The 12,371-nt window shown below is 42.9% G+C and overlaps 1 protein-coding gene across 7 annotated transcripts in view; it reads right to left on the reverse strand.

The window, feature by feature from the left end:
* The window catches only part of FOXJ3 (forkhead box J3), an 84,825-nt gene that overhangs the window by 31,068 nt on the left and 41,386 nt on the right, over positions 1–12,371 (reverse strand). For 5 of the 7 annotated variants that reach the window (XM_029578747.1, XM_029578752.1, XM_029578751.1 and 2 more), the window contains exon 6: positions 11,216–11,266. The exons of the other annotated variants lie outside the window; for them this stretch is intronic. In XM_029578747.1, coding sequence (XP_029434607.1) covers positions 11,216–11,266 — 51 coding nt within the window. The remainder of the gene's footprint in view (positions 1–11,215; positions 11,267–12,371) is intronic. 7 annotated transcript variants of the gene reach the window in all.

Here is a 12,371-nt window from a genome sequence, read left to right on the forward strand (position 1 = left end):
ATCCTGTAGTTTAAACAATAAAACACCTTCCTACTATTAAGAATTTTAAAGGTTTCAAAGAAAATATTAACTCTCATCCTGCCGTACGGGGTACAGCCATACCCTGGGAACTTTTTTGCTACAAAAAGATGTCTAAAAAATAAAATAAACAACATTTCTTCTTCACCAAGGATATTGTGCATAGTATGGTGCGACTATCAGACCAAATTTCAGGCCAATATGATAAACTGTGAATGGTCTGTGGCCAAAAAACCTGTGAGATACTCCTGCACTCCAGAAATGGATTAGTTTTTCCCAGACTACAAATGTACCATGGGCTCATATTTTTTGTAATACCCCAAAGTTAAATTTTAACCTAAACTGATGTGGACTGGCTGGCTGAGTTGGGGGAGACACCTGAAGAGTGCTAGAGTTCCCATCTATGGTTAAAGAGCATGGGGCTCACCTCAGAGGGTGAATATCCCCCCCTTTCAGGAGTCTCTCCCAATCTCAACACAGCCACCTCTTAATGGCAAAGGAACTTGCAACTAGAATTGGGGGGGGGGGGGGGGGAATCAGATCTCATTCTGGAGGATAGTGCAGCTGGGGCTAAAAAAAATACATTGGTAAGTGGGGATAGGTAGATGCTACCCCTTTAAGGGGTCTGTGGCTTGCACCAGCCTTCATGGCTCAATAGCCAGAAACTCATTGGATTTATATTTTGTTTAGCGCCAGGGCGGGGGCAGTTCGGGGCTCAGCTGGACACGATGGTCATGCTTACTCTGCAGGCCTAGTCAGCTGTTCAGCGCCAGCAGTAGTGAAGAGCTGGAAAATAGCAGCCATCTGCCCCCACACCCAGAAGCAGCAGCAGTGCTGTGGGGCCTGAAATGAAGCTATCAGGACATTTCGGGCAATAGAGAATGTAGCTGCGGGTGACTTGATGGGATCCAATACCTGTGCAGCCGCAGAGGGCAGCTGCTTGCATGGGTCTGTTTTTTTCCCTGCAACGACTGCCGTTCTGTGGACCAACAAAAAAATGCTGCTGGGGACTGCTGCCGGTCCATGGACCAGTGGTTGAGACACACTATCCAAATTTTAGACAGAATATATATGGGGGCTCTCTGAATTAAGGATGTGCAGCCAGAAAATATTTGGGAAGTTTTGCTTTCGTTTATATTATTCTTTTTTTTTTTTTGCCCTATTTTCATGCACACTATATTGCACTAAAACAAAAATGAGCGTACATCCCTCCTTTATATTTAGCTGAATATTGGGGTGTGTTTGTACCCCAAAAATGAATTTGTTTTCTTTTCAGTAACAAAGCTGTTCCTTCACATTTTGTTGTCCATTTAGGACTCTGATACTAGTACCTTACTATAAGCTGTGTCCCAAGCTCAGACTGATACCATGAACAATGGGGCCCTCTAATGCTGGGGTACAAATGTACCCCAATAATGAAAATAGTTATAAAACTACTGCAAGATCATTTTTTGCAAAAACTCAGACTTCAAAAAAGTATTTTTAATACACTCATTTCTCTAGTATATTGGAGTTCAAATCTGGCTAGAAATGAGGGAGAGGGGAGTGGTGTAGATCTCTCTCAATGCAGCTTTCGAGGATCCCTTTCTTCACTGTTTCCTGTTGCTGGTGTGTGTGTGTATTGGGAGCTGGGGGAAGAAACAGCATAGCCTGCTGCCTTCCTATAACCCAGTTTGTGAGATATACCAAGAGGAGGAAAAGCTGAGCAAAACAATTCCAATTTTCAGAAGCAGGAGTCAGATAAGTCACCATGGAATTTCCTTCAATAGTAGGACCTGATGTTCCTGTTGCCTGTACTCTCTGCTTGGAGTATGTGTGTCCTGCCTTCTCTGAACAAGAGGTTGGGGGCAGGCAGTGTACAGTGTAGCCAGATATAATAATGGCATGCCATGTGAGAGTACTCCATTAGTTGTAGTTTAAAAATTTATATTCTCCAGATCTATATCCAACTCTAGGTGGATCATGTTCTAAATATCCATAAAAATATAGAGCAGACATTTAGATCAATAAATAAATAAAAACATTAACACAAAATATCTACAAAGAATACAAAAAACAAATCACAAAACTTAGTTGTGAAATTATCTTGGGCTTTTAACTTTTGCAATAGAATACATTTTTTTATGATGGGTTTTTACACATTGTTTCTGGCACATTATCCAAATTTCAGCCAGATGCCATCAACGATGTGCCCTGTGTAGGCTAAAGCATATCTGGCATAAAAAACAGCACACGTGATAGGGCCAGTCACATAATTATTTTGGACTTGTAACATTTGCAATGACAAATACTTGTTAAAAATTTAATTTGCCCTTTATCACTAACACCTTAGTACAATATATCCAAATGTCAGTCAGATACCATGAACAGTGGTTTTTGCAGGGACAAAAGCCTATAAGATTTATAAAAAACTTACTTCATGTGGCAGGATGAGGGTTAACAAACAGCTTTTGAACAATTTTTATCACAAAGTAAAATGTCAAGATGGTACAAATGACTGGTATAAGTTTAGCAAATCAATATCCGGATCCAATAAATCCACAGTCTTCAACCTACACAAAGGACACTGCAAGAATCAAGCCCACAGAAGTTAAATACAGTGGATCCCAAACCTGTCCTGGGGGACCCTCAGCCAGTCAGGTTTGCAGGATATCCGCAATAAATATGCATGAGATAGATTTGCATGCACTGCCTCCAGATTTGGGAACCACTGGATCTAATATATATATGGTGTTCATCTATTCTACTTTCCCAACATTAAGGCCAAAAATGATTTTGCAGAGGACTCTGTGATGGCTGAATTAAACTTAAAATGGAAACAGATATTAAAATCTTTGAGAAGAGATTGAAGTCTTACCTATTTGAGCAGGCTTTTGGATAATGGGTTTTGGAGGATGAGAGTGATATATACTCATGAGGCTTGCATGCCTGTAAATCTGTTGACCTTTTTTTGTGTTTTAAAGGTATGCTTTAAAATATCTTTGTTATGCATGCACTCATATTTATTTAAAACATGTATAGTTGTTCTAACACAAGGTCTAAGTAAAATATGTGGAACTGTCCACAAATGAAACAGGAGAACCTTGCAGTCTTCCTAGGACATAAATATATTGCTTGTTCAAAATCATAGCAGATGATTTGCATCCTTAATAGTTTAATCCCAATTCTGAAGATAGTCCTTCTAATCAGAAAGGGACAAGCATAACACTTAAAACACCTATTTTTGTTCCACCACCAGATACCGTCTGCCTAATGTGGCACATACATGTATTCCAAACCAGAAATGGCATGGCAAATACAACAATCTAGTATATTTTACTGCTGAACATGAAATGTGTCATAATAATTAGGCAATGACAAGCAGGGCACATCTAAGATAACCGACACTATGGTCTCGTTTTCCCTTCTATCATGTTAGCAAGACAGATAGTCATCTAATTTGTAGTCCTGAATCTCAGTGAAGATTTTGCAGAATATGGTTGATAGTTATTTCCTATGGCAGGAAAATAAAGACGTTTGACAGCGAAACCCTTTCGTACAGAGTCTCTTTTAAAATAACACTCCATCAGAAGATTATATTTTGAGCAAAATGTGTCATGGCTCTTTTCACTGTTTTACCTAATATTCAATATCATGCCTACTTTGTAGATTCTATCATTGCCACAAAATCTGATGATAATTTACTGCATAGAGAGTTTCCTGCAGTTAAGGCAGACCAGAAAACTGGCAGGCAATGGCTTTTTGCACAGGAACTATCAAGGTCATATCCTCCAGTCTAAACAAAGCTACGTATACGAGCTTCTGATACCACATACACCTCTGGTATAATTACGTAGGCTCAATAAAAAGGTATCGGCAAATCTAGTTTTCTTCAGGACCAATACAGTCATTAGAAATCTGCATTACGGTTTCAAATGAAGCATCCAGAGTGAGCTGAATACATTAGGAAAACATAAAAGGCGGTATTTCTGCAGCATGTCAAAACGTGTGATGAATAGCAATAATGGATGACTGAAGATAGAAAGGCAGAGAAAGGAGCAAGGTTTGCAGGCAAAATTCATGCTTACACAAAGCCACAGTCTGAAAATACAGTGCGGAAGTCTGACGTTGCTTTCTGTTTATAATAAATAAGGATTCCTGTACAGTTTAGATTTCTTCCTACATAAAACACCCACCACCACTAGACAACTCAAAATAGCCCTTGTGTGTTCACTCACATGCAGGACTCCCCCCCCCCCCCCCCCCCATATAATCTTTGTTTGTAGCATTCTTTGAACTAGAAAATATTACTACTAAAATACAGTATTAGTACCATTTTACCCCATCAAAAATAAAATTAGCCAAAAGAAAACCAAAGTAGCTGTGTAGAGATGACACCTTTTACAAGGTTAGCGAGTACTTAAAAATGCAAGCTTTCAGCATTACTAAGGTTCATACTGCTTATAGAAGTCCTGAAACTTTGCACTTTTAAACATTAGTTAGCCTTAGTACAGTTATTAATCTCTAGCTATCTCCTTTGATGGATTTCTGTTAATAATAAAAAGTATACTACTAAATACAAAAGTCCAACAACGAAAGGGCTGAAACTATGTCAGCACTTCAGTGCACAGAGAACTGTTGCAATATTTTGAAAATTACCTCCCTGAAGCAGAGGTTCTCCTCCAAAGTGGCTCTAGTAGGATATGCACCTTTACAAGCCTCCTTCATCAGATGCATCTGACAAAGTGGACTGTCCTGGAAAGCTCATGCCTCAATAAATTGGTTAGTCTATAAGGTAACACCTGTCTCGTGTCATTTTTTTATACACCAGATTAACATGGCTATCCCTCAGATTATTTGATTTCTAGCTCTTTAAGCCTGCTGACTTTTATTGCATTAAAATCTATTCAAAAAGAAGTTGCATACAATGATTGAATGTGCCTATGATTAAGAAATGCAAAGATAAGGGCAGAGATACTTTCTCATGCTTCTCTCCTTATTGTGAAGACACTTAATTTATTAATTGTTCAATTTATAATGACCATTATTTGGAAAGCAGAGCTGCTTACCTGTAACATGTGTTCTCAGAGAAAAGCAGGATGTTAGTCCTCATACATGGGTGTCATAAAATGGAGCCCCAATGTGGAAAATTTATGTCAAAGTTTCTAGAATTTTGACTAGGCATACTGAGCATGCCCAGCATGCCCTATACTACGTGTCCACGTGGGGGTCCCTCTTCAATCTCGAAACATAGAATTAAGATTAAAATAAAAAATAGGAGAAACTAAACTCTGCGGGGGTGGTGGGCGGGTTTCGTGAGGACCAACATCCTGCTGTCCTCGGAGAACACCTGTTACAGGTAAGCAACTCTACTTTCTGAAGACAAGCAGGATGATAGACCTCATACATGAATGACTCCCTAGCTTCAGGCTGCTTTTAAACACAAAAATAAGAGAGGACCAACGGACACCCAACCAGGTGCCAATGGGCACAACACCACCGGTGCAGTTGGTAACAGAAGGGGAGACAGCTTGAACCCAAACAACAGGCCCTAGGCGGGAAAGTTGGGTTCTACACCTCAAATAGGTTCCGAAAGACAGATTGGCTGAACCTGCTATCGCATTGGCCATCACTATCAAGACAATGAGATGTGACTATGTGGCGAAAACTCCATATCATAGCCTTGCAGATTTCCTCCACAGGAACTGCTTTGCAAGTGGGCCACCAACGCTGCCATGGCTCTGACAGAATGATTCTTGACATGACCTCCAAGATGCAGTCCCACCTGGGCATAACAGAAGGAGGAACAATCTGCTAGCCAATTAGATAGTATCTGTTTGGCGACGGCAAAGCCCAACCTATTCTTATCAAAAGAAACAAAAAGTTGGGTGGACTGTCTATGGGCTTCTATCTGCTATCTGCGCCAGATAGAAGGCTAAGGCTTACTTGCAGTCCAAACTATGCTGTGCTCATTTGCCTTGGTGCGAATGGGACCTGGGAAAGAATATTGGCAAAATGACTGACTGGTTAAGATGGAAATCTGTCACCACCTTAGGCAGGAACTTAGGTGCATACGCAAGACCATGATAAAACTTAGTATAAGGTAGATAAGTCACTAAGGCCTGGAGCTCACTGACCCTGCATGCTGAAGTGACCACCATCAAAATTATGACCTTCTAGGTCAGGTACTTCAGGTCACAGGTGCACAGTAGCTCAAAAGGAACTTTCATCAGCTGAGATAACACCATGTTGAGGTCCCAAGACACAGCGAGAGGCCTTAAGGGAGGTTTCAATTGAAGCAGGCCCCGCATGAAACTACAACTATAGGCTGTACAGAGATGGGCCTACCATCTGTACCTTGGTGGTATGCACCAATTGCACTAAGATGAACTCTAAATGAGTTGGTTTTTAAGCCAGCTTCGATAGGTGTAGAAAGTAATCAAGCAGATTTTGTGTGGGGCAGGAGAACAGATCTAGGGCCTTCTGCTCACCCACATGGAAAACCTCCTCCACTCCAGTCCATAGGACTTTCTAGTAGCCACCAGGACTTGAGACACATCCTCTGAAAGATCAAGCAGCTGCAGAAGTAACTTCTCAACAACCAGGCTGCGAGTGACAGGGCTTGGAGGTTGGGATGCCGCAGCCTGTCTTGTTCTTGCGTGATGAGATCTGGGGAAGTCCCCAGACTAAATCGGTCTCCGGATAGACAACTCCTGCGGGAGTGGAAACCAGACCTGTCTTGGCCAATGAGGGGCCAAGCTTCAAGATAGTTATTGCCACTAAGGTAATTGGAGGATACATGTTCAGAAGACCCTTGCCCCAATGATGGGCAAGGGTGTCCAGAGGCTGGGTTTGCCATCTGTCCTGTACAGGAAGCAGAACTGAGGCACCTTCCTGTTGCAGAGGGACACAAACAGATCCACGTCTGAACTTCCCCGGAGGCAGAATATCTGATTTGCTACACCCTGGTCTAGGGACCACTCTTGGGATCTGAGGGCTTGACTCAGCCTGTCCGCTACCACGTTCTCCAACCCAGCCAGGTACATGGCCCTGAGCACCATCCCATGGGACAGTGCCCATGACCAGATCTGGACAAGAGGTATGATCCTGTGCCTCCCTGCTTGTTGACATGCCGCTTGGCTACCTGGTTGTCAGTCTGGATCAGAACAACTTTGTTGGACAACAGATATCTGAAAGACCATAGCGGATACCTGATCACCCGAAGCTCCAGGAAATTGATTTGACAAGAGTGTTCCTGAGAAAACCAAAGACCCTGGGTACCGAGCCCATCTACATGAGCTCCCCATACCAGGGTAGATGCATCCGTGGTTAGGACAATTTGAATAGGGAGACTCAGAAACGAGATCCTCTGTTCTAGATTGGAAAGTACCTGCCACCAGGACAATGAGTCCCGGAGAAATGGGGTGACTGATGCAATCCTGGAGGCTCTGAGTGGCCTGGTGCCACTGTGACCTCAGGGTCCATTGGGCTCTGCGCATGTGTAAACGTGCCAGTTGTGGCCATATGGCTCAACAGCCTCAACATGTACCAGACTGACATCTGCTGGCTCTGCTGAATCTCTTCCAAAATGGTCACCAAGGCAACGGCCCTCTGGTGAGGCAGAAAGGCCTTGGCCTGAGCTGTGTCTAGCAGAGCTCCTATAAAGTCCAATTGAGGTGACAGGCTGAGATGGGACTTTGGGTAGATGAGAATGAACTCTAGTGACTCCAACACCCAAATGGTCAAGAGCATGGACCTGTGGTCCCTGCCCGAGACATGCTCTTGACCAGCCAATCATCCAGATATAGGAAGACATGCCCTCCCAGTCTGGAGAGGTGCGCTGCCACCATGGCCAGGTATTTTGGGAAGACCTATGGGGTGGACGAGAGCCCAAACAGCAACACCCAGAACTAGAAGTGCTGTTTTCCCACCACAAATCAGAGATACTTCATGTGACTGGGGAAGATCTCGATATGACTGTAAGTGTCCTTTAGATCAAGGGAGCACAGCCAGTCCACTTTTTGCATAAAGGGGGATCAAGGTGCCCAGAGAAACCATCTTGAACTTTTCTTTTTTTTTTTTAGAAACGTGTTCAAAGCCCTTAGGGTCTAGGATGGGATGGAGTCCTTCTGCTCTCTTTGGAATCAAGAAGTACCTGAATAGAATCCCCTGGTCTCTTTGCCCTTGTGGAATGGGCTCAACCACTCTGGCTGCTAAGAGGGAGGAGAACACCAGAGGAAATGGATGGGGGATTACAGACCTCGGCATCTCTGCCAGCTTCTGTGGAGCTTCCTCCTTGGAGGAACTGGCAATAACCTGCCCCAGGAACCGACACCAGCTGGGTTGGTAACACATCGATGAACACGTTGAGCTTTTCCAGTAGCAGTAGGATGATGGGCAGCACTGGCTCCGGTGCTGTCAGTGCCACAAGTCTGATGCCCTGCAGTGCCCAATCAACCATCAGCTGGACTCGATGCTCTAGCTCCTCCTCAAACGTTGCTGATGCCAACTCCGACTGGGAGGAAGGAGGGATGGCCAGATCTTCGGATCTGCAAGGTGGATCGAGGACTGGCACCAGGACCTGTGGAGACTGTTGTGGACCCCTGGCACAGATAAGAGGATGGGCCCCCCTAACCACGGGGTCGCTTCAGCAACATCGCAGCAAAAGCCGGTGCCATCCCTGTGACCTGCACTGTGCATTGACTGCGACCAGTACCGATGCTTCTTAGACTTCCCTTGATGTTCGGCCCGGTCTTTGCCTGGTGCAGAGGCTGAAGACGATGAACCTGGCATCCTCGGCCTGGAGGAGATCGAAAAACAGCTGGTCTCCAGTGCCCCTATCTGCCAACAGTACAGACAGAACAGTCTGTCCCGCCGACAGTGCAGATTCCATCGATGCCAATGCCGCTGGCTTGAACTTCCTCGACCAGAATAGCTGATCCATCTTGCCAAGTCAAAGCAGACATCCCCTCAGGGTCATTTGGGCACACAAGTGACAGCCCTGACAATTATGCAATGCCCCCAGGCAGAGAACACATCTCATGAGGATCCATAATGGACATGGTCCTCTAGCACTGGGGGCATCAACGAAAACCAGAAGTGGCCATGATGGAATGAAAGAATCGGGGCCGTATACACTAGGCGATGGTGGTGGCCGTCGATGGCTGGCGGGCAACCAGGGCACCACTGCCACAGAGGAAATTGACTGTGAAAGAAAAAAACTTACCAGAAACACTGAAAACCCTGACTAGGACACTACTGGGAGTCACCAAGAGGGACCCGGCGATGGAACGATACTGAAAACCGCGATGAAACAAGTTTTCCACTAGGGCAGAAACAGCTAAAGTGAGCTCAGACAGCAAGGCTTACAACTCAGTGGAAAAGAAGAAAGAGTGAAGAAGGACCCTGCGTGGATGCGTGATATAGGGCATGCTCAGTGTACCTAGTCAAGGTTCTAGAAACTTTGACATACATTTTCTGCATCGGAGCTCCATCTGATGATTTTACCCATATGTGAGGATTACCATCCTGCTTGTCCTCAGAGAATGGTTTTATTGAATATTTAATCATAAAAGTATACCAGAATGAAATATTTCTTCACAGGGGAAGGAAATAATTTTGTGCACATCAAATTGCGGCAACAGTTCACAGAGGAATTCTTATTGGGCACAATACTTGCTAAAGGATATTTCACTTTATCTTAAAATCATTAAAAAAGCAAATAATGTGGTCTATTAAATAAAATTACCATTTCCAAATGTACTTTGGGTATACAATAATAAAGTAATAGGAACATCCAGCTCAGGGCTGAAAAAACCTTGGCACCAGATCACCTGGGTGCCTAAAGTTTAGTGCCTAAAAATTGACATGAGATGTCACCGGTGAGGTCTGTGAAGAGAAACTGCTGCCACCTGAACCTGGGCAGATATGCAGCTGCTACTGCCATCACTACTGAAGCCCATACCCCAGAAAGAGATGTAGCTGTGGTTGCCAGCTTGAGGTAATCTAGGCGTAAGAAAGATGCCGCTGCCAACACAACCTAGGGAAAGATGCAAATGCTGCTGCCACCGGTGAGACCCAGAGGGGGTACTATGATCTGGGGCAACCTTCTGCTGCGGATTGTCTAGAAGAGACACTTGAGCTAAAATTTAAATAAAAGCAAAAAAAGGAAAAAAAAAAATTAGACAAAACAAAGACAAAAAAAAAAAAAGGAAAAAATAAGCAAAATGGCAAAAAGAAAAGAAAAGAAAATATGGGTAATTTCTGTTTCCTAAAAATTTCTGGCTAGTGCCTAAGTTTTCTAAATATCTTTCCACCCCAATCAGGCTAAGAAGCAGTTGATCTATCTTTTATATTTGCTGCAACTGACCAACACAAGAACGATGTATTAAAATTAAGTTTGATGCATTACTGCAACACTTTCTCACATTTATATCAATCGGTTTTCACACTCTTTGAAATACAGATCCAAGATACTGTATCATGATTTCCTCAAATGTATCTGTTCAGCAAGATTTGAATGCTCTCCTTGTAAAAGCCTTAGTCTAGTTCTAAATTTTATAACTTTCCAAAACAACATTTAAGATTTTGATGAAGCAAGCAAATATAATGATGGTGCAGAAGCCGTAAGAAAGGATAAACTTTAATGGGAGAGGATACTCACTCCTTTTCTAGACTTTGTGATTCCTGGGCATACACTATGCTGGAGAATATTTTTAAATGATAAAAGAATAGCTAAAAATGTTCCCACGCATCCATAAAAAGAATTCAAAATTGCCTCTAGTTTTCTTATTATTGGGAGAAGAAGGCATTAGAAGGAGCAGAGATTTCAAAAATTTTCCAGTATGATGCTTCCTGAATCCAAACAGGAATCTTTTCTTTGATGTCCTTTTATGGAGACAGGAAGCGCCACATTGGCCCTTGCTACTTAATATAAAACATTTCTCAACTCGGAGACTGAGGGATTAAGAGCAGGGAACAATATAATAGGAGCTTTCCACAGTAAAAGTGTAGAAATGGTAGGTTGAAAATACAGTAATGGAACATTCATCCAACCCAATCTCAACATTACAAAGCAGACTACTTCTCCCGCTTGTCAATTTATTCCACCTTGTGTACCCAATTGACGACTCATTAGTACTGTTTTGACAAAAGATGTGCTACATGATCCAAGTAAACTTTAATTAACTACATGATCCAACTGTGATAAATTACTCACTTTGTTCTCAAGTGAAAATCTCTCTTTTGCTGTATCAGGTGACTCTGGAAACTGTAAAATGTTAGAAACCCAATTAATTTAAAATATCTTTTTTGTAAGTATGAATGCAAATCCTAAATATTGCCAGATTAAGCATACATTAACATTAATACTGTAATACTGCATGTTTTCTTCCATATATCTTATTTTTATCTGCTCTTTATAGTTCTTAACAACCAATCAATCCTGTTATTTGCTCAATGAAGGCAAAATTCTTTTCACAGTTTTTATTGGCCCCCCCAGTTTAAGAAGAAAGAGGAGCAGGGAAAATAAAGAATCCAATTTTTATATTACTTTAGCAAAAAGGAAAAAAAAAAAAAAAAAAAGACCACCTTAATCTACATCCAAGTAAAGAAAAAAATCCCAAATTCCAAAACTCCTGCACTTCACTTAGAATGCTCTTACTTGCAGAGAGTCCCATAGCATTTAGGAAAACCAAGTAAAGCAGAGTTGCTTACCTGTAACAGATGTTCTCCTAGGACAGTTCTCACACATGGGTGACATCATCAAATGGAGCCCAGCACGGAGAACTTTGACTGGCACACTGAGCATGCCCAGCATGCCACTATCCACGTGTACACGCGGGGTCCCTCTTCAGTCTCGTAATATAGAATTCACGAAAAAATAAAAGGAGAAACCCAACTCCACGGGGTGGCGGGTGGGTTTCTTGAGGTTATCATCCTGCTGTACAAGGAGAACACCTGTTACAGGTAAGCAACTCTGCTTTCTCCTAGGACAAGCAGGATGTAGTCCTCACATATGGGTGAATATTTATCTACAGGCTGCTCCCGAACTTTACTAACCCCACAGGCACCTAACCAGGTGCCAACAGACACAACTCTGGTGTGGAAAATAGAGGGAGACAGTATGAACCTGAAAAAAAAGGTCCTAGGCAGGAAGAGTTGGGTTCTATAGCTGAAAAAGATTCCAAAATTGCTGTTGTGTCTGCCATCCCTGTCCAAACAGTAATGGGCAGTGAATGTGTGGAGTGTACGCCACATCTCAGCCTTGCAGATCTAGGTCACAGGGACTGCTCGCAAGTGGGCCAATGAAGCCGCCATGTCTCTGATGGAGTGAGCCTTGACATGGCTTCCAAGCTGAAGGCCCACCTGCGCAT

Source organism: Rhinatrema bivittatum, chromosome 15, assembly GCF_901001135.1.
Source record: "Rhinatrema bivittatum chromosome 15, aRhiBiv1.1, whole genome shotgun sequence".
NCBI classification, from domain to species: Eukaryota; Metazoa; Chordata; class Amphibia; order Gymnophiona; family Rhinatrematidae; genus Rhinatrema; species Rhinatrema bivittatum.